The sequence below is a fragment of the Lepus europaeus genome, chromosome 22 (genome assembly GCF_033115175.1).
Source record: "Lepus europaeus isolate LE1 chromosome 22, mLepTim1.pri, whole genome shotgun sequence".
Classification (NCBI taxonomy): Eukaryota; Metazoa; Chordata; class Mammalia; order Lagomorpha; family Leporidae; genus Lepus; species Lepus europaeus.
Window position 1 is genome coordinate 9055761 of NC_084848.1, and position 23572 is coordinate 9079332.

Genomic DNA, 23572 nt, shown 5'->3' on the forward strand with positions numbered 1-23572 from the left:
ATGATTCAATGACAAGCGCCAAATTTTTTCAAAGATGAAAATGTTATACATTTGAAAAAGCAGAAGGAAACCCATACAGCAGACTTAGAAGGATGTACTTTGCCTTCTTTCTGCTTAAAGCAATTTGTTTTTGTTATTTATGCACCTAACTATGATAAAACAATCACTTCTACACGGTTTCCTTAAGCACTGGGCAATTTCACCTGGCCGGGGTCTTTTGCCATCTTCTGACAAGTGCTTTTTATGTTTGAGTAATGCATTTCATAGAAACCAGGCCCCAGGAGTTACAGTGTGGGGTGCAAGACCCCAGGAAGTCAGCCACATGGATCTGTTCTGGAAAGGGAGGGAATGCCGTTGGAGGCCCACAGCAGAGCACCTTCAGGGTCCTGGAGTTGTTCTGAGGAGGTACAACCCCCAGCAGAAGCCCTGCGGGAAGTAAGTGGCTTCTGGACACTGTCAACCCCCTAAGCTTCAGTTCCTCCTGGTCCTTTCACTGAGCCCTCTCCTCCAAGCCAGCACAGCTCCTGTCCGTCTGGAAGGCTGCTCTGTGGCCAACTTGCTTATCCTCAGAGTCGGTGTTGCCGCTGCTGGAGAGAGGCAGGGGCTGTCCAAGGCAACCCCCAGGGAGGAGAGTCCGAGCTGGTCTCTCCTCGGGAGCATGGGTGTTCTCTGGTTGTGGCTTTGCTTCTGTCTTCCTCAGGGCTGTCTGCAGTTTGGTACAATGGGAGCCAGTGCATTCCAACTACATCACGTCCAACGTCCATTGCTGTCACTTCCCAGCAACCTTTAACTCATCACTTCTGCTCTCAGAGCTTCTGCGTGTGCAGAAAGCTCTCTAAAGACAAGCGGATTCGACACTGAGAGTTGCTAACTTGTTATGAAGTCTTAAGCCTTTGAGACAAACTCAGTTCTGGTCGTGATGATGAGCAGTCTATGGTAGGGAAGAAAGGGGACTGGGAAGTGGATAGTCAATGGCAAAGGACAAGGGCCCTCCTCCTCTCTGCTGGGTCAACTTGGGGACTTCTGAGCATCCTTCAAGGCCCACGTGGTCTCTTCCACACTGCTTCCTTTCTCAGTTGACATAGCTACTACCGTACCCATTACACAGGCCAGCTCACCTGCTGGACTGTGAACTCCTGGAAGGAAGAGGCCATGGCTTGTTCATCTCTGTCTCCAGCCCCCTGCTCAGCACTGGACCAAGCCAGGCCTCAGAAAGGCTCCATGAGCTTCCTGCATCTCCCTGTGTTAACCACGCCCTCTTTTGTAGTAGTCCACATCCTGTGTAGACTTTCACGATAGTGGTTAGCACATTTGGGGGATACACCTTTCATATCTCTGTGTTCCCAGAAATTAGCCAAAGATAGGTGTTCAGTAAATACTTGTAGAGGCCAAGACTGCTGAATAGTCAGAGGCAGCCTGATGACGGGAGACCTGCGTAGTTACCAGCGCTACAAGATCACTCTAGCTTTTCAGTGCAGGAAATGACCTCAAAAAAAGCAGAGCTTTAGGAAAAGCTCCTCCAGGAAGCCATATACCAGGAGATAGGATTGGTGGAGTGAGTATGAAGGTGGTGCAAACAGCTAAGAACCAACAGAATCCACGCAGGAGCTGGGAAGAATGTGATGAGGTGTGCTTCACATAGGATGCAACAGGGTTCCGGGTTCTAACACCCTAAGATGCTGATGCTACTCTTCAGGCCCGCTGTGTGATCTCACAGACATCACTGTGCCTCTCTGAAACACAAGCTAGCACCCCATGATTGTATGTGTCAAGCAGGGGGAACGTGTAAAGCACATAGCTGGTGTTCAAAATTAGTGTCTCCTCTGCATGTCTCCAAAGGTACCCAAGTACCTACGCTGCAGGGAAACTGCCCCAGCTCCTTAATATCAAGCTCCAATTTTTCTTCAGTCACCTAACCTGAAACTTGTAGCCCAGACTCAGAGAGAATCTGAACAGCTGCGAGTCAGTTACTGGGCACGTTGCACAAAGGCCATTTGAACGCTACCCTGGTCCCAGCTGTAACTCAGGCCAGCATTTTAAATCCAGCCTTAGCCCTCAGGGTGGGAGGCAGGGACCCAGGTTACCTGATCCCTGCGACTCCTCTGGCTCTGCCAAACTGCTTTTTATCCACCCCATCCTTACCCCACCTTCCTGCCCAAGCCTCCCCTACTGCTCAAAGCCAGTCAACCTCAGGCTGAATCTCAACTCTAGGCAGACACTTGCCTGTACCCAGTAATTCTTAGTGTCCTGGCTCAAATGCCATTTCCTCCATGAAGTCTTCCTGACTTCACACCATGTGGGTGGCATCCCACCTGCTCGCATTTCCCCACTGGGGCTTTGTATACCTCTCGTTTAAGCCATCAGTCCCAGCCAGCCTCAGGCGATCACAACCTGCCTGTGTGCCTAGGGTGCTACTTGGGAACACAAAGGGTGGAGGGCTTCAGCCCCCCATAAGAAGCCCTACAAGCAAATCACGGCCATTGCCAGTTCTCCAGAGCCTGCCTGGTGAGTGTCCAGGCGTCCTGGGGGCCAGCTGCAATCAGCATTTGCTGCCATGTTATTGCATCTGGCCTGGCCCCCCCTTACCTTCACTTCTGCACCACAGAAGGGTCGGTGGCCCCCAAACCCACCCAGCTCTGGTATCAGGCCTCAAGCCTGCTCCCCTCGTTTGGGTCCATTTGTTCTGGCTCAGCTCTGCTGAGTGAGCAGCTCCTCTGACCAACTAGAGGGCAGAAATATTGTTGCATTCTTCTTGTCCCAACAGAACAAGATCCACAATGAGAACAGAATGAATACTCCCCCTGCCCCGTTTTTTTGTCTTTGTCTTTTTAGCCAGTGGAAGTGCCAAGCACATAGCATTAGTTAGATCATGGCTCATGTAAGATACATTACTTCTCACCTCTGGCTGGGTGAAGACATTTGGTTTTACAGAGATGCCTCCCAAAGGGAAATATATCCCAAATATACACAATTGGTCTCACGAAAAGCTTTACAGATGCGACATAAGCTTACCTGGACAAGCAGGAGGAGGTTTGTGTCTGGTAAAGGGGATTTGAGCTTCAGGGCCTGCAGAAGTTCTAGAACAACACTACGAGATAAGTAGAATTTATCCCGTTCCTAAATAAAAGGAGATAGAAGAAAGTAAAAAATTTAAAAATTCAATTAGAGGGGCTGGTGTTGTAGGACAGCAAATTCAGTCAATGCCTGCAACACCGGAGCCCGGCTGCTCCGTTTCTGACCCAGCTCCCTGCCAGTGGCCTGCTAAAGCACCAGGAAATGGTTCAAGTACTTGGGCCCCCGCCACCCATGTGGGAAACTGGAATGGAGTTCCAGGCTCCTAACTTTGGCCTGGCGCAGCCCCAGCCATCTCCCTCTCCCTCTCTCTCTTCTCTCCGTAACTCTGCCTTTCAAACAAACAAATAAATCTTTAAAAATTCAATTAGAGTAGATCTGTCAAAAGACCTTCCAAAAGATTCACAGCTCAGAAATAAAAACTAGGATTTAAAAATGCACAATGAGTTAAGAAGTAAAAATGAAGGCTAAAAAGATGAAAGGCATTTTGTGTGTAATGAATTTACTGAGGCACTGAGAACACATCGTTTAATGGAAAAAAAAGATAGGTTATCTTTTTTAAGATTTATTTATTTCTTTGAAAATCAGAGTTACAGACAGAGAGAGAGAGAGAGAGGTCTTCCATCTGCTCATCCACTCCCCAGTTTGCCGCAAGGGCTGGAGCTGTGCCAATCTGAAGCCAAAGCCAGGAGCCAGGAGCTTCCTCTGGGTCTCCCACATGGGTGCAGGGGCCCAAGGACTTGCGCCATCTTCTGCTGCTTTTCCAGGCCATAGCAGAGAGCTGGATCGGAAGTGGAGCAGCTGGGTCTTGAACCAGCGCCCATATGGGATGCTGGTGCTTCAGGCCAGGGCGTTAACCCACTGCACCACAGCTACGGCCTCGATACGTTATCTCTTAGATACTGAACCTGGAGGATTTTCTTCTCATTCACAGGGATAGGTTCCAAGAACTGCATCAATTAAACAAATCTAAAAGTATCTTTTTCACTACAAAATAATTTAGAGGGAAATATGTCCAACTGTTTCAAGGGTTCCATGTCCTCTGAGAGGAACTTATTTTTTTAAATAGAACATTTCAAGAGCAGAGCAAAATAGAGAGAATGGCACATAGCAGGTGTCCCTCACTCACCTTTTTCAAATTGAGTCAGTTTGATTTGTTTGAGTCCTCCTGTGCCAAATGCCCACCCATCTGCTTCGTGTGGTCATCTTGCCACAGGTTCTTCCCTGTATTAGCATGCGTTGGTCTAATCAAACACGCACCTGTTGGTTGTACGGATTCTCTAACGTGCGCGCTTTCTGTTTCACTAGTTGTTGCTCATACCTTTATGATTTCATTCCTTTACATTTTCTTGTGGTTTCCCTGTTATTCTAACTTAAGTTGACTTATTTAGCTCATTTAGCTTTTCTTCTTTTTCAAGAAAGTATTTAAGGCAACAAATTTTCTTCTAAATATCTGAGACTATACTTCTAAAAGTTTACAATATTATTTTCATAAACTGTTTAGTTCTAAATGCTTTTCTAAAGTCTCACAATACTTCATTTGATCTATGAATCACTTAAAAGCATAATTTTCAATTTCCAAATACAGCAAGCCTCAGATACCATTAACCTGTATAGCACCTTTGATTGAAATGAGAAAGTACACACACGCACACACACGCACACACACACGCAGGTTAATGCAGGATTACAAAACCTGAACAACTGAGTGTGTGTATGTGCACTTTCATGCCCTCTCATACACCATCGATGCCACACACGTGCACACTCTACACACACCACAACCTGCGGGTAAAGTGATTGGGTCAAAATCTGGTGGGGAGATAGGATTCAGATACCTGAGAATGGAGGGCAGTCAACAGAACCCTCAGAAGTCCCTGGGGCATAGCTGGGGTGGGGCAGAGCCATGGAGACGTGTGTGTGCTAGGAGTATCGCTTGCTTCTGATTCCCCATGTTTACAGGGCCCTGTGAGCTGGTGTGGTTTTATGTGCTGGGGATGGGGTGGGCAGAACGGGTTGGGGGGAAGTCTCTTTATAGCTGCTCTAGGATCTAACCAGGAAGACACAAATGTCTACACCTGCCTCAATAAAATGTATATGTCTAAGATGTAAATGATACCCCCTACTGGAACAGCTCTTGTTCACGTCACCATGGAACACTTACTTACATAAAGTGATGGTTTTGGGACCGGCGCTGTGGTGCAGAGAGTTAACACCCTGACCTGAAGCGCCGGCATCCCATATGGGCGCCATTTCAAGACCTGGCTGCTCCACTTCCGATCCAGCTCTCTGCTATGGCCTGGGAAAGCAGTAGAAGATGGCCCAAGTCCTTGGGCCCCTGCACCCATGTGGGAGACCCAGAAGAAGCTCCTGGTTCCTGGTTTCGAATCGGGGCAGCTCTGGCAGTTGCAGCCATCTGGGGAGTGAACCACTGGATGGAAGACCTCTCTCTCTTCTCTGCCTCTCCTCTCTCTTTGTAACTCTGACTTTCAAATAAATAAATAAATCTTTTAAAAAAACAAAGTGATGGTTTTATCACGGATTTACAATTTAATTGCATTGTGATTAAAGAACCTGCTCTTGGTAAGACTTCATTGTGGCCTATTGTCTATTCTGTGTTTAAAAGTTTTTCATGGGCGCTGTGGCTCACTTGGTTAATCCTCTGCCTGTGGCGCCAGCATCCCATATGGGCACCGGGTTCTAGTCCCAGTTGCTCCTCTTCCAGTCCAGCTCTCTGCTGTGGCCTGGGAAGGCAGTGGAGGATGGCCCAGGTGCTTGGGCCCCTGCACCCGCATGGGAGACTGGGAAGAAGCACCTGGCTCCTGGCTTCGGATCAGCGCAGTGCGCTGGCCATAATGGCCATTTTTGGGGTGAACCAACAGAAGGAAGACTTTTCTCTCTGTCTCTCTCACTAACTCTGCCTGTCAAAAAAAAAAGTTTTTCACTATTTTTAGAATATATTCTCAAATTGGTGGATTCAAGGTTTCTTAATATGTCCACTGGGTCCACTTTGCTCACTGTGTTGGTAAAATTTACTATAGCTTTTTATCTGCTTGATTTATCAGTTACTTAAAGGACTCTGTTAAAATCCCCCAGTAAATGAATTTCCTATCTTATTTTCTTTAACATGTCTTCAGGTTATATTATTGGTTCTACAGAGCTTTAGAATTGTCACTTTTTCCTGATGAATTGCTCTTTTTAGCAACAAAAATATACTGCGCTGTTCTTTATAATAATGCCTTTCAACTTAAAGTCAGTTTAATAACTTCAGATTTCATTTAATATTTGCCTGATATATATTTTTCACCCCTTTCCTTTCAAGCTTTCCCAATGTCTTTAGACATATTAAGATACATCTGTTGTAAATAACGTGTGGTTTGATTTTTAAAATCCAGTCTGACAGTCCTTAGTGAGTCTGAACAGTTTCCATGTGTTGTGGCTATTAGAATAGTTGTGCTTTATTTCTATCACCTTATTTGTGCTGTGATAGTTTGTTCTGATTCCCTTCATGTCTTGATTGAATTTCTATTCCCATTTTATTCCAAATTCTTGTTTGGAATTTACATACTACACTTCTGGTCTTTGCATTTTACACTTAAAATATTTACATGTATTCCTAATTCTTTAAAGTTACTCATTATTTCTGTCCTTCTTTTGAATGACATATAAAACACTTCAACTCTAATCCCCACCCCAACATATACATTTACACACACACTTATGTTACAGGTTATTGTTATCTAGAAGTTTAGTGTCTTTTTTTTTTTAAAGATTTTATTTATTTATTTGCGAGGTCGAGTTACAGACAGAGAGAGGTAGAGACAGAGAGAAAGGTCTTCCTTTGCCGTTGGTTCACCCTCCAATGGCCGCTGCGGCCGGCGCATCTCGCTGATCCGAAGCCAGGAGCCAGGTGCTTCTCCTGGTCTCCCATGCGGGTGCAGGGCCCAAGGACCTGGGCCATCCTCCACTGCCTTCCCGGGCCATAGCAGAGAGCTGGCCTGGAAGAGGGGCAACCGGGATAGAATCCAGTGCCCCAACTGGGACTAGAACCCGGTGTGCCGGCGCCGCAAGGCGGAGGATTAGCCTGTTAAGCCACGGCGCCGGCCTAATGTCTTTGTTTCTTATACCTATCTGACTAACATTATTATTGTTGCTTTATATTACCAATGATGGCTTAGATTTCCACAATTTACCAATTTCTTCGGGCATAATTCCTCCACACATTTCACTCCATTCTTCTTGGTTAAATTTCCTCCTTACTGTATTTTTTAGTGGTTTTTTTTTTTTCAGGAAATTTTATTAGAAAATTTCTTATTTTCCTGAGAGTATGTTTATTTAGCCTCTACTCTTGAAGGATAACTTAGCTGGCAGAGAATTTCAGGTAGCTAATTCTTTTTTCCTTATCATTTGAAGACATTTTTTCCCATGATATTGATGATTCCATTACAGTTCAGAAGTCTGTTGTCAATTTCTCTTTGGAGTGACTTGACTCCTGGTTGCTCTTAAAACACTGTCTTAAATGTTTTACCAAATTGTACCTATTCTTGTAGACTATGGCATGAACAGGTAAAACTTTAGTTTATTTGTAATAGCTTTAGGAAATCGTGCTGCCTCAATCAAAGAATGTATTATTTTTGTCAATTATGTAATTGATACAAAGTTTATTGCCCTTCTCATACTTATTAGATGATGATCTTCTCTATAGCTTTTGTCTCTTTATCTTTATTTTCCTTTGCTGTATTCCAGGTATTTTCCTCAAGTCTATTTTCCATTTCACCAACTCTCTCTTTGGTTGCATCTAATTTGCTATTTAACTTCTTTATTGATTTTTTTTTAAATGTCAGTAACTAGTTTTCCTTTCTAGAATCTCTACTTTGTTCAAATCTGGTTCTTTTTTGGAAAGTGATTGTATTTTTAACCTATTCTTTATGTGCTTATTATTTAAAATATGTTTTTAGAGTCTTTATCACATAATTTTAATACTGGAAGTTTTGAGGGAAAAAATATTGCTGTTTACTGATTTTGCTAATCTAGTTCATGGTGGCTTAGTTTTTCATTTGTTTTATAATTTTAGATTGTGAGCTCATGTTCAAGAGGATTTCAACCATGGGAGTCCTGCTGGACCTTGGTTGTAGGCAATATCCCTCCAGAGATGTTAAAGACTTAATTTTCAGTATCCTTATGCCAGACTCCCCAGGATTATAACTTGCTCAATATCAGTGTTACTTGACTTTTCAGCCTTGCTGTTTGCAGTGCATGTTAGTATTTTAAGATTCTAAGCCTATTAAAAGACAGACTCATGTCTGCTAATTCTCAAGAGAGACTACAAATCTCTCTCCCAGTTTCCAGAGTAAGATAGACACCACTCCTTGTCACTTCCATAAATGAATATATTCTTTCCAAACCATCTCTTTACCAAGTGCCTTTTTGCGGGCTCTGAATTTCTGCTGGGGATGACTCATCACCGACTCCCAGCCTAGAATAGTTTGAATTCATCTATTTTTCTTGTGTGGGCTTAAATCTCAAGCCATTAAATTACCAAGACAAGAAATACCTACACAATTATATTGGTTTTCAAATTCCTTCTTCATTTTTGCCCCTTTTACTCTTATAAAATAAGCTACGCATGTATAAGATCATGTTTTATTATATTTTACCTTTAATACTTTAAGTTGGATAGTTTTCAGATCATCTTGAATGTCAGACTGCAGTGAAGGGAAGACTACAAAGCTCTTACCTTTCCATTTCTTATGATTACAGGAGAAGGCTCAATTATATATTGCTATGTTAAAACTATTTCTTGTAGTTTCTCATTATTTATGAGGAATATGGGAGCACCTTGGATTGAAGCTTTCCACAAGTTATATGCATTTTGCGTTGGAAAAGTGAAGGAATGTGGATGACAATGGAAAGCGAGAAGCTACTGAAGTTAAGATGGGTTATGAGAGGCTATACCTTATAATGAACATCTTGAATTCAGAATGCTAGAACACTTCTATAATCAATCCATATAATGTACAACACACAAAATGCAACTCATTAGGTTTCCTTCTCCAAATATAAAGGTATTGTATTTGGTGTTGTCTTATAGATCAAATTTTTTAAATTAAGAAAAACACATGAGGGTTAAGAAGTTATTTTTCAAGAAGGATTTGAAAGAGGGAAAACTGAAGATTATCATGGTTTTAGAAAACACAGTGCTCTGGGTAGAATATTAGTTTATCATCAGAAAGACCAAAAAGGAGATTATGGAACACTTACCGTGGCACAATGGACACAGTTGGGAAGAAAGGAGACAAGGGTGTCTTGGACAGAATGAAAGCCTTAGTATAACATTAGGTTTATTATGAGGAAAATAAAGGGCTATGGAAGTGGACAACATGAATAAAAGAGCATTCTCAACGTTCAAACGAGAACAATAGAAACAGAGAGCCTACTGAAAATAAACTTGGAAAATTTGGAGGTTGGAAGGGTAGCATTTGCACACTGTTTGTAAGGACAGAAATGCTCCCAGTTTGCCCTGCCTTCTGCTTTTCCATCAGGACAGCTTCTATCAGCTCCAAAAAGGCTGCTGTAGCCATTAGGCAAGCAGTACTTTTCCATTTCCTCAGTATTGGGGAAGGGGGTGCTAAAGATAATGCAATAGAGAAACCATTATTAAGGTAAGATGGCAAAAGATAAGATTATAATTTCAGAGGCCAGGAACCCAGAACTGGGGAGACAGACAAATAATGAGAATTAAGGCACTCTCCACAGGCTTTGGCAAATGTCAAGCCAAGACTTTCTACTTTGGGTATAGAATGATATGGAGTGATGTCTTGCCTGGTAATCATGGGAGGATGAGCTCGAGAAGGAGTTTAAGAGGTCATTTAGACTGCTAACATTTCATTCAAATGACCTTTTCTCTTCTAAACCAGGCGACCCTCAACTCTCTAATTCTATGCACTTTCGACAGTTTATGTACAGATGTGTAAAGTGTTTCTTCCCAATGGACTTATTAGACCCCAGTATAATTGCTCATTTTAAAACTATAAAAGTAATTAATCCGAGAGGGATTTGACACTGATTAGAAAGGCTATTATTTCTGCCAGTTCTCAATTTCAGAAGAATACACATATGAAAACTTACCTTAGTGAAAGCTCGGTAGCATAAGCCACACAGCTCCACCAGGTAGGCCAAAGTGAAGACGGCATTCTGAATCACAAAGCTGAGCAGTTTTGAAAATGGTTCCAACAAATTCTGCAATGAGATGAGGGCCAAAAAATAACAACTGCTGAGTCTTTCATCAAAAAATGTACTAAAGTCGTAACACTTCAACTGATAAAATCATTCTTTTTTATGATGTAAAATCTGTTGTTGACTACTGTGGCAACTCTGTTGATCTAATAAAACCAGAACTGCACCTTCAATGAATGGCACAAATAATGCGATTTGATCATCTTATTGCTCAAAAATTAATCTATTTTGCATATGATATCATTCACAAATCAAACTATCACTTTCAGTGTACGTCCACTAAAGCCATCAACACTTTGTGAGGTTTGCGTTAAGATCGTCCAGTCCCTCCCTCAGAATCTTGAAGCATCTACGGGTTCACTAGGTTGAAATCTTCCAGGAACTCGTCTTCTTGGTAGTGTAGCATGAACCACTCTTGTGTTAGTACCAAAACACTATTGGCTTAGAGAAAATCCATGATGACCCAGTTTCCTGTCAATTCTTGTCAGGAAGGCATTGCCCACTTTGGTTTCTCCATCTGAATTCCATCCATAATGGTCAGTTTGAGTTCCACATACTCAATTCTGTCATTTAGAAATGTTTGTTGAGCACCTACTGAGTGTCGGGCAGTGTTACATGCACTCCAACAGTTTAGCTCATTCCTGTTTCTTTAAAGTGTCCTGGGAAACAGTATGTTCTAGTTAATTCACAGCTCTAGAACCTAACACAAATACTTTTACACTTTAGCTCTGTAGCCTTGAGTAAATGAATTTTAAATTTTTAAATTTATTTTATTTTATTTGAAAGGCAGAGAAGATAGGCAAGTGGAGATCTTCCATCTACCAGTTCATTCCTCAAATGCCTGCCTGCAACAGCCAAGGCTGGGCCAGACTAAAGCCATCAGCTTAGAATTCAATTCGTGTCTTCCACATGGGTGGCAGGGACCCAAGCACCTCACCTATCACCTGCCTCCCAGGGTGCACATTAGCAGGAAGCTGGATCAGAAGCAGAGAAGCTGGGACTTGAGTCAGGCATTCAGATAAGAGATGCAGGTGTCTCAAGCTCTGGCTTAATACCTGTGCCAAATGCCCGCCTGTCAAGAAGTGAGTTAATGACCTGAGATGCAGTTTTCTCCTCTGTAAATGGGCACAGTAATAGCTTCATTATAATAAACCTTCTTCAGGGTGGGGAGAACCAAAGGACATAATGTATGTAAAGCACATGGCAGCAGTAAGTGCTGCTCAAGGTTACCTCTGACCTTCATCACAAACCCTACCAAGCTTTGCTAGTCCCTTCTCTGTTGCCAGATGGGTTGTTAAGTACACAACTAACTTGCCTAACTCCATAAAGCCAAGGCATGAAATTCAAACCCAAGTTCTAGGACAGGTGTCATTTCTCCATAGAGAAGACAGGACTTTAGTTGGACTCCAGAAGACTTCCATGCCATGATTTCCGTGAGTTCTCACCATCGCTAGTCCCCACTGTCTGGATTATGAAAGTTAGCCACGCTTCGCAAGCAAACTCAGTATCCAGAGGGAAGCACAGATGAGGAAATAGGTCATCCACAGACTCATCACTGAGTGCTAACATTTTTACATATTTACCTTCTTCATTTGTACCAGTTTACTCAGTTGAAATCTTAAACATATACAATCCTATATTTTATTTTTATTATCTTACTATAATGTAAGGAATTTCTGGTGCCATCTAATTTCAGCATCATCCATTTTAATGGTCATAAGAGTCCTATTTTACTGTAAATAACACCCAAGTAAATTTATTTTGCATGAAAATTTCACTGTCATTTTCTTTTCAATAAATTCCCAGAAAAGGAATCATGAGAGCAACAGATACAAGCACTTTTAAGATTCTCTTTCGTTACTGAGACAAAAATGAATTCACTGCATGTTGGTTGACCCTGATGATAATTAAATATTTTACTTATTTATATTCCACACAAAAGCCCATGTAGTGCTTTCCACATAGAAAATCTTAAAGAAACTCTTAGAAATAGGATTATTGACTCGGTGTCCTTTGCCCTGGATGAATGCCTTCCCTTGAAACACTGGCAGTTGATGGATGCGGTGGGGAATGTGTCTCATGTTGACACACACTGCATCCTTATTGGTCAAGAAGAGAAAGCTGGATTCAAGCTTGAATGGAAACTTGCTCTTATATCCTACAAAGCAGAGCCAGGATGGGACAATCTGGTACAACACAAAAACCAAAGAACCTATGTTGAGATCTCATATTTACTACTAACCGGATATGTGAGTTAGGCCAAGACATTTTATCTTTCTGAGCCTGCTTCTTATCTGTAAATAAACAGATGAGCCAGATGGTTTCTTTGCAACTTTCTGGCATAAACTTGAGTCTATGAAACCACAGCCAAGGTAAACAGTTCTAGGACACACGTGCTGTTGGTATACTAACTAGCAATTACAAGCTATTGAAATACAAATTACTGTACCACTGCATGTAACGCAGCCTAGAAATGTAGCCAGGAATAAAAAATGAGTGAGACACTGTACTGAACTTCATCACACTCGCAGTCTCCTTGGAAAGACTACAGCACAATGCAAGTGCCAATAGAGCTCTATCAAGTATGGTGAGGGCTGATATAAGAGGAAGTTACTACAGATGATATACGCGTTGTTTTCTTTATATGGGACCTCAAAGCATGAAACGGAGTTCATCCCACTGACAAGAGCATAAAGCATTTTAGGCAAAGGCCAGGAGGTATGGAATTAAATAACATTATTAATCAGAAGCATTAAGCACAACAAATGGTGGTAGCTGTTTTGATGACGATGAAGATTCTGAAAGTGTAGAGGAGGCATGGGAAGTGGGACACGTAATAAAAGATTAAATTGGAAACTGGTGAGTTATGATGCAACTTTTTGTATATCACATTATGGAATTTGGATATTACCCTGAAAGAAACAAGGAGATATCAAAGAGCTGGCACGATGGGGTCCGTGTACAGAGAGATCATTTTCTTGGTAGTATAAGGACAGATTGATGAACAGTTGTCCAGAACGTGGAGAACCAATTGTAAACAATGACACTGTGATTTATTAGACTTGTTTATACCAAACACTGGCCCAGCATGAGGAGAGGCAACAAGGCTGAAAGGGAGGCCTTCAGTGTGCATGTGGCCATGTCTTCAGCATTGCCTATTTTTAGATTTAAAAACAACTGAATATCCAGTTGGCTGTTTTTCTGAACATACATACCCTTGTGGCATTGGTAGAGGGTATCTTCAAGAGGCAAATCATAATTCGCAAACTGGAATCTAAAGAACACTGTGAACAAATATGAAAAAAAAGCAGAAGTCAGTACCTTCTTAATATATCTTTTGTTTCAAATAGTTTCTAAGCATTTATGTTAGTAAAAAGAAATACCCAAAATATAACTGCCTCTAAACAGTTTCCCACACCATAATTCAAATTGAAAAAAAAAATCATTCTCAGGTTAAAATTTTTTAATTAAACAATATTAACTAAAAATAACTCCTAAACTATTTTTCAAAGGTATAGTTCTAAAACTAAATCACATACAGAAGGGGATTGATGGATGGATGGACAGACAAATGGACAGACGGATGGACAGATGAATGAACAGATAACACATAAATGATGGGTAGATATTAAATATATCCAACTCTAAAGAGGTATACTAATTTGTGAAAGGCCATGTTAGGAAAAATACGACTTAGCTCTATTTAAAACCATCAGTATAAATAAGAACCTTTCCCTGCTGTGAAAAGACAACACAAAAACCTCGGAAAAAGGAATAAAATTTCTACAAGAGAAAATCAAGTCTTACAAATCTATTCATAATTCTATTTTGGCAAGATTCCTATCAAAATGTACTTTTAAAACTGAATTTTCTGAGATTAGGAGGAAATGTTACAATGAGGATAAACAACAACACTTTTGAGCATTGTAAATATGTTGCAATAGCAGTTATACTTAAATTTCTGTAGCTGTGTGTATCAAGCTCTTTAAGATAGACTAAGCCAGTGTTCCCCAAGCAGAATCCTTGGATCAGTAGCACCTCTCTCACCTGGCAACTTGCTAGACTGCAAATCCTGAGACCCTATTGAATCAGGGATTCTCAGATTAGGCCCACTAATCCATGTTTTAGCAAGTCCTTTGGGGACACCAGTGATGCACACTGAAACCTGAGATACATTTCTTAATGAGAAATTTGTGAAAACAAACTGCAGATGGTGTTTCAATGATAACATTTTTCCCAGAGACTGAAAACACAGGCAGAGCAGGCATTATGCATAGCGGGATAACACGCTGCTTGGGAGTCCCACATCCCATATTGGAGTACTTGGCTGAGTCCTACCCACCCATGCTTCTGATTCAGCTTCCTGCTGATGTGCCTGAGAGGAGGCAGATGATGGCCTACGTACTTGGTCCCTGACACCCGTGTGGGAGACACAGAGGGAGCTCCTAGCTCTGGTTTTCAGCCTGGCCTAGCCTAGCCCTGGCTGTTGCAGGCATTTGGAGAATGAACCAGCAGACAGATGACAGAGAGGCTTTGCCAGGGCTGGGCCACGCCAAAGTCAGGAGCCAAGAACTTCTTTCAAGTCTCCCACATGGGTGCAAAGGGGCCCAAGCACGTGGATAATCTTCTGCTGGTTTCTCAGGCTCATTAGCGTGGAACTGGTTGGAAGTGGAACAGCTGAGACTTGAGCCAGTACCCATACGGGATGCCTGCACCACAGGAGGTGGTTTAACCCACTATGCTTTGACACTAGCCCCACTCTTCCTTTCAAATACATACATAAATAAATCTTTAACAAAAATAAATAAAAACAAAGTCAGAAGCTGACCGGAGGCAATGCTCAGATCTGACATAGCAGGGCAAATTCTTACAGAAACTCTGAAAGTATTTCACAAGCATCTTCTAAGGGAAGCAGGGGTCCATTTACTCTGTTCAGTACCCATGGGACTTGATGTGACATTTACACTGGCTTAAGCCAAGGGCTGGACACTGGCTGCGCATCAGGCTCCCACAGTGATTTAAAAATCAGGAAATGTCATTTTGGAATAAAAGGGGAGGGGCAACACGGGGCCTGTGCTCCTCTGTGACAACAATCAGCAGCTGACCTCATACCTGGGGTGGGGAACCCCCTTCTCACCAAGGGCCTTTCGGATATTTGTGACATCATTTGTGGGCCATAGAAAATCATCATCTTAAAAATTAGCCTATTCAGCCAGCGCTGCAGCTCACTAGGCTAATCCTCTGCCTGCAGCGCTGGCACACCAGGTTCTAGTCCCGGTCGGGGCACCAGTTCTGTCCCAGCTGCTCCTCTTCCAGTCCAGCTCTCTGCTGTGGCTCAGAAGTGCAATGGAGGATGGCCCAAGTCCTTGGGCCCTGCACCCACATGGGAGACCAGGAGGAAGCACCTGGCTCCTGGCTTCGGATTGGCGCGGCGCGCCGGCCATAGCAGGCATTTGGGGGGGTGAACCAACGGAAGGAAGAACTTTCTCTCTGTCTCTCTCTCTCTCTCTCACTAACTCTGCCTGTAAAAAAAAAATTAGCCTACTATAGATTTATTGAATGTTGAGTCCTGCCTGTGATTGCCTTGGCAGGGCCAGACCAAATGATGTCACGGGCCTAGCAGGCTGGCTGCTCCCACCCTGTCATACAAGGACTGGTGCTGCCAGTCCTCAAGGGTCTCATTCTACTAATTATCTTATCTCGTTCCACTTCATGCATCAACCTTGTGGACAAGGTCCCTGTGGGCAGGCGACTGTCCCCAGTTGGGCACACTAGTTGTGTACAGCTGGCAACACTCCCAACTGCTCAGCTAAATGTTCAAGTTAAATATTTTGCCGAACACATCTGCACATAGACATTCAAATTTGCCACACTTGCCTCGATCCTTTTCTCAGCATATATGGCTCTCTAGCAAGGAGTGGCTCTGAATGACTCTCCAGCCCTAGGGAGGTCCTTTGTGGCCATGTGAAAATGTGTGCGGTCTAAGAGCCTTTGAAAAGTTCATGGAAAATGTGTATCATGAAAAGACTTCAGAATTTTTGCACCAAAATAAACTAATCTCTCCCTTTAAAATGTATTTATTCGAGCTCCCATCTGCTGCTTCACTCCCAGAATCCCCACATAGGCTGGAGCTGGCCCAGGCCACAGCCAGGTGCTGCAGCCAGCTCAGGTCTCCCACGTGTCCGGCAAGAAGCCGTTCACTTGAGGCAACACCTGCTGCCTGCCAGGCCTGCATCAGCACAAAGCGGGAGCTGGGTATCAGGCCCAGGCACTCTGCTGTGGGACGCAGCATGCTAGCTGCTAAGCTAAATGCTCACCCCAAATGTCACTTTTAATCCCATTTCCCCACAACCTCTCCAAAGTGCATGGTTTCAGAGTGCAGGTTCTCCTGGCTTGGATTTTCTCAGCTACCCTAGATCTGTGGGCTAACAACGGTCACAAAGGAGAGGTGGTAAAGACCCTCCCTCTGTACCCCCGCTCTGCTTTGTAACTTCAGACTCAAAGCAGCCCAAACCAAGTGATGGCTCCCTCATTAGCAACCTCACAGACCCTCTTAGTCTCTGCTGACTTGCAAAAAGGTATTCTCAGAGGTGACTACCGTTCGTTCACGCACCGTTTTACAAGTGCATTGTGATATTTCAGAAGTGCAGTTCGCAACGTGCAACGTCACTTATCAGATCAACAAGGGATTCGTCTTGCTCCCAGTTAAACACTTGTGTCTGTGCTCTACATGGAGAAAGCACAAAATCCTCACGGAGCAACTTAGGTTCAAAGACACGGCAACGGCTCTGCCGACCACCTCCTCTCCCTCTCCAGAGACCTGAACGCCTTCAACTCCGCCCCACGTTAGAAGGCGCCAGGAGTCTGTTAGTGGAAGAGCACAGTGCTGTGAGTCAGCAGGCTTGAGTGCTGGCCTCCCACTGCCACCACGGAGCTACCCCGCACGTCACACCCCCTCTGAATGTGCAGCCCTCCATCGGGAGCACGGGCGCGCTGGAAGGATGATTTGGATAGTTCTCTTTCCCTGTTAACAGAACAGGTTTCTGAGTTTGCAGTTAATGCACTTGTATTGATAATGATTGTGAGGTCATCAGTTTCTACACAAGTAATGTAGTACGTGTGCTTGGAGGGTGGTACGTCCCTTTAGACAATCCTCTAACATTGAAACTTTACTTTCTACATCTGAGCTCCTTTTAGATAAGGCTATTTATTTATTTACTTAAACATCCAATGAGAAAGATTTCTACCTAAAGAAATCTACTAATGTCTCTCTGATCTTTTAAAATTTTAGTCACCTGCAAACACACAACCCCTAAGCATAGCTGTGATTAGTGAGCAAAATGCCCACTCTGCGTTGGAAAGAACACCCAACAAATCCTCTCACACCATGGCTGACCGAGGCCTCTTCCAGTTCTAGGGGATACGTAAAATCCTCCCTAGTTCTGCTTCTTGCGTTGTTCTCTGTGAGCAGATGGTCTGCAAGGGTCAGAAGGTGATTTAAACTGAAGTCCTGCATGGAGCTCACCTTCAGAGGTAAAACACAAGGCAGCTTGGCAAAGAATGTCTGGAACTGATTGCTGATTGTGGTCCAGAGGCTACTGGGAGAATCCATGGGTAAAGCTTCCATGAATGTAGCCATGTTTTCCAAACAGCGTATCATAGCACCCCCTGCTGGTAAATTCTTTTTGTTATTTAGACCCTAAAAACAAAAGTATAGGCAGTCAACTGCTGAAACCGCGTGGAAGTTCATTTAGCCACTGGGTGAAGAACATTTCAAAATTCACATATCCATGCTAAAAACCTGGGTCGAGTGCCCACACTATAGGCCAACCACTGCAAAAGTAAGGAGGAATACAAAATCCACAAGTCCAGACTAACTTACGGGAAACAACAGTGAGAAATAAGAAACATCTTCTAGGGACCTATGGTTGTGCAGCCAGACACTAAGAAGACACAACAAATGACGCCTGCTGGAAAGAATTCCCAGGACAGCCATGGGCAGTGGGAATGGCAGAAGCAGTAGCTTTCCTTCTTGCTCCAGGCGATGTCCCCAGGCCAACTGAGACAGCAAATCAGCAGTGGAGCTGCATCTTGACTCCAAGTCTGGTGATACAGCGTGCACTGCTCTGCCCATTGCACCACACTTCAAAAGCTGGCTACTTCCTTGGGGCTGAGTGCTCAGCACTGGTGTCCACCACTTAGCTGAACACATCGAGAAGCTCTAAAGTAGGGGTGGCAAACCTGATTTCTGCCAAGGGCCATTTGGATAATTATCACATCATTCACAGGCCATACGAAGCTATCAACTTGAAAATTAGCTTGTTACAGATTTATAGAGTGTGAATTCCGCCTACGGTTGCTTTGGCGGGGCCAGACCAAATGACTTCTGTGGTCCATGAACTAGACGCTCCTAACCCTTGCTTTAAACCAACAGGAAATCCACATACAATTTAAACTTAATTTTTGTATTAAATTACTTTGCCTTTCTTCCTCAGCAGTATCAGAGAGAGCGAGAGAGCGAGCGAGAGAGAGAGTGAGCGAGAGAGAGAGGCTTTAAGACGCGGCAGCAATTTCAGGCTGAGCTTAGGGAATCACAAAAGCAAAGCTACCTCCAAGAGCTGGCTGAGAGCAGCGATGGAGCTCAGCTCGTTGAAGTCCATCAGAGACGTGGCCAGGGTCCGTAAGAAGGTCCCATCTGGAAAGCCAACAATCAGCTTTAGCAGGGCTGGGGTGTCAGGGCGTTGGTGGAGTCAGCAGCCTCAGCAGGCCAGTTACCTTTGATCGTGCTCTGGAACAGCTGCGGGAAGATGCCGTTGGGTGCCAGCTGATGGAAGATACAGCGCAGGAACTGCTTGGCTACCCCCGCTGCGTTGCCTGGGACCATCATGCTGGGGCAGGACAGAGAGAGAAAAGACAGGAGTCATGGGACAAGGAGCCATGCGCTTTGGCGTTTCTTTCTTTACTTAGAATTCAGGTATTTACACATCAATCCTTTGTGGAGCAGGTCTTTGTGCTTTTGTCTGTGAGATGAATACTCCAATCTAACCTCACCCACGTTCACGGTAAGTGTTCAGAAAAAGAGAACCATGAAATGTCCAAGCAGTGCCAGACTCAGGTTCTGAGACCCAGAGAGGAAAGCCATGTGTCCAGAGAATGGCAGAGACAGGAGCAGACCCCCAGAGGAGGATGACCAGTGAAACCCTCCTAGGGAATTAGCACTGGCTGAGAGAGCAGCTCGGAGGGAGGGACACGGTCATTCCCTCTGCGGCATCTGAGCCAGGACGTGTGCGAAGGACAGGCCTTCCGCAGGCCCTGTTTTCCCTTCACATGTTGTCCACTTCCGCATGTCGAAAAGGGAAGCCAAAAGATGTTTATGTGGCTCAGTTCCTTAGAATCGGGTCCCAGGGGTGGTTTAGGGACTGGGTGAGCAGAAAAAACAAAGAGGAAACCATGAACCCCAATGCATAAAAATGGAAAGTCCCACTTTCTTAATGACACCAGTTTTTCTCTCATTAGGCCATGTCTACCCTGAAATGCTGGTTCAAAGTTTTAGGTCAAAAATGTTCTTCAGGAGAAAAATCTACACCAAACTTAACATAGTTTTCAGAAAACACAGAAGGAGGGACCTGTTCCCAGTTTGTGTCACGAGGCCAGCATATCCAGAAAACTAAAATCAGATGTGTGTAAAGCCATTAGCAAAATTAATCAATGAATACAAATCAAAGAAGGAAACAAAAGAAATGGCAAGAGGAAAGGACAGACCAATAACCTTCCTGAACACTGAAGCCAGCTAGGTAGTAAAAGAAGATACATTGTAGCCAATAGGATTATCCCAGGAATAGAAGGTGAGGATAATGTCAAAACCAACCAAAGCCATTCAATATATTAAAAAATAAAAAGATGATGCCAGCATTTTGGCATAGAAAAACTGCTGCCTGCAGCGCCAGCTTCCCATATGGGCACCAATTTGAGTCCTGGCTGCTCCACTTCCAATCCAGCTCCCTGCTCATGGCCTGGAAAAACCAGCATAAGATTGCCCAAGTATTTGAGTCTCTGCCACCCAGGTGGGAGACCAGGAAGAAGCTTCTTGTTCCTGGCTTCAGCTGGCCCAGCCCTGGCTATGCAGCCATTTGGGGAGTGAAGCAACAGATGGAAGATCTCCCTCTCTTTGTCTCTGCCTCTCCCTGCCTCTCTGCAATTCTGATTTTTAAATAAATAAATAAATAAATCTTTTTTAAAAAATAAAAGATCTAGTGAATTCTTATATAATTAAACATACAGTTATCCTGTGACCCAAGAATTCCATTCTTAGGTATTCATACAAGAGAAACAAACATATTTTTACAAAGAGCTAGTATAAGTGTTCATAGTAACTCTCTCTCTCTGTATTGCAGCCCCAGACTGGAAATAACCTGCAAGCCCTTCAATAGGAAAATGAACAAACAAACTATGGGATGCAATTCAGCACTGAAAAAGAAACAAACTACAGATACAAGCGACAGCGGCACCAAATCCCCAAAACAGATGGCGTAACAGATGCCAGGTCCAGGAGCACACGGTATGGTCCTGTTTACAGGAAGCTCTACAACAGGCAGGGAAGAACCACAACAGTATCTGCCGCTGTGGGGACGGAGGCCGGTGGGAGGGTGCATGGTAAAGGAGTTTGGAATTGGTGTCAACTTTCTGTGTCTTAGCAGGTATCTGGGTTTGCAGGTGTGTGCCTTTGTGCACTTGAGAGTTGGGAATTTCTTTTACATAAATTTTACAAGACAAAGAACCATACCTGACACACAGCATGGTGGATATCACTAACAGTGATGTCTTGTATGCTGTAAATTTGCTTAGGCAGTAGATCTTCTGTGTTCTTACCGAAAATAAGAGAAGGCTACCATGTGAAGTTATGGATATGTAAACCAATCAAGTCCCTTCATCCTATATCTAGGACATCTATAAAAACTTAGATTGGGCAATAAATATATTGCTTATGATAACTTTGAAATAAATAGAAGTATTGTATCATTGAAATATTCAAGGAATTACAAATTTGGAACTTAATAGAATGGCTTGACTATAGTAATAATTGCACAAAACATTTGTATATCAAAATATCATGCTGCAGGCTGGTGCCGCGGCTCACTAGGCTAATCCTCCGCCTGTGGCGACGGCACACCGGGTTCTAGTGCCAGTCGGGGCGCCGGATTCTGTCCTGGTTGCCCCTCTTCCAGGACAGCTCTCTGCTGTGGCCAGGGAGTGCAGTGGAGGATGGCCCAAGTGCTTGGGCCCTGCACTCCATGGGAGACCAGGAGAAGCACCTGGCTCCTGCCTTCAGATCAGTGCGGTGCGCAGGCTGCAATGCGCTGGCCACGGTGGCCATTGGAGGGTGAATCAATGGCAAAGGAAGACCTTTCTCTCTGTCTCTCTCTCTCTCACTATCCACTCTGTCTGTCCAAAAAAAAAAATATATATATATATATATCATGCTGCATACATTAAATACCTACATTTTTTGTTTGCTAATACTTCAATAAAGATGGGAAAAAATAAACAAACATATACAAAATTGAACTTTGGTTAACGCTAACTTCATTTAAGTATTTTTTGGGGAAGTATGCTAATGTCTTAAATTTATGTTGAATGCATCCCAGGACAAAACAGACTGTTGGATGTTTGGTTGCACATGTGACTAAGCAAATAAAATGTTCATTGTTGGATGTAGATGATAGGCAGGGAGTGTTCACTGCGAAATTCTACTTACTTTGGAGTATGCTGAAAATGCTTATTAACGCTGTAAAAAATGTTGAGGAAAAATGCTTACAAAATTCTGTGTTGGAATACAGCAGGAGAAAGGAAAGCAAACAATGAAACCACGTGTTGTAGAAGTGCAATCCCAGCCAGCACCGTGGCTTAACAGGCTAATCCTCCGCCTTGCGGCGCCGGCACACCGGGTTCTAGTCCCAGTCGGGGCACCGGATTCTGTCCCGGTTGCCCCCCTTCCAGGCCAGCTCTCTGCTGTGGCCCGGGAGTGCAGTGGAGGATGGCCCAAGGACTTGGGCCCTGCACCTGCATGGGAGACCAGGAGAAGCACCTGGCTCCTGGCTTCGGATCAGCGAGATGCGCCAGCCACGGCGGCCATTGGAGGGTGAACCAACGGCAAAGGAAGACCTTTCTCTCTCTCTCTCTCTCTCTCACTATCCACTCTGCCTGTCAAAAAAAAAAAAAAAAAAACAAATGCAATCCCAACAACAGTGCCCTACTGTAGGAACTGAGGTACACCGTTACATGTACTATCATCTGTACTGTGGGAAGTGTGAGGTACACCGTTACATGTACTACCATCTGTACTGTGGGAAGTGTGAGGTACACCGTTACATGTACTACCATCTGTACTGTGGGAAGTGTGAGGTACACCGTTACATGTACTACCATCTGTACTGTGGGAAGTGTGAGGTACACCGTTACATGTACTACCATCTGTACTGTGGGAAGTGTGAGGTACACCGTCACATGTACTACCATCTGTACTGTGGGAAGTGTGAGGTACACCGTCACATGTACTACCATCTGTACTGTGGGAAGTGTGAGGTACACCGTCACATGTACTACCATCTGTACTGTGGGAAGAAGTGTGAGGTACACCGTTACATGTACTACCATCTGTACTATGGGAAGTGTGAGGTACACCGTTACATGTACTACTCAGAGAAGGTATAATGTCCTGGGGCACAGAGAGATCAGTGTGCATCCATCCCTTTAGTCCTTCCCCCAGCAGCCATGCCTCCTGCACACACACACAGTGCACACAAACCTCCACCACCCAAATATCCCTCAGTGGGTTTCCACCACTGCCAGGAGGAAGCCCAGAATGTTCAATGTGGCTTTATAAACCCTGGCGAGCCAAGCTTAGCAACAGCATGCCTCCTGTGCTGCAGCCACACTAGCACTTCCACAGGTCTCTCACATGCTGTGAGCTTTACCACCTCAGGATCTTGGCACATACTCCTTCTACAACAATCGGTAGAGTCATGCTCAACTCTGGTTTTTCAGATCTTGCTTTAAATCTGTCACTTCCTAAGGAAATCTCTTCCCTCCTTCCTTCCCTTCCCTCATCACCACCCAGAAGAGATCAGAGCTGCCTGTTTTACCCACTCATGGTCTCGGTTCTCATCTAGGCTTTCCATCTCGGTAAATGGCACACCCAGCCAGCCAACTGTCCAGACCCGAACCTGAGAGCTACTCTGACCTCCTGTAACTCTGACCTCACATG

At 44.0% G+C, this 23572-nt stretch overlaps 1 protein-coding gene across 2 annotated transcripts in view; it reads right to left on the minus strand.

Moving 5' to 3' along the window:
- UNC79 (unc-79 homolog, NALCN channel complex subunit) overlaps window positions 1-23572 on the minus strand; it is a 230655-nt gene that overhangs the window by 36905 nt on the left and 170178 nt on the right. For both annotated transcript variants that reach the window (XM_062181218.1, XM_062181217.1), the window contains 6 exons: window positions 19084-19196; window positions 18918-19003; window positions 17834-18007; window positions 13524-13592; window positions 10201-10311; window positions 3013-3117 (listed from right to left, as the gene is read on the minus strand). In XM_062181218.1, the coding sequence (XP_062037202.1) occupies window positions 3013-3117; window positions 10201-10311; window positions 13524-13592; window positions 17834-18007; window positions 18918-19003; window positions 19084-19196 (658 nt within the window). The remainder of the gene's footprint in view (window positions 1-3012; window positions 3118-10200; window positions 10312-13523; window positions 13593-17833; window positions 18008-18917; window positions 19004-19083; window positions 19197-23572) is intronic.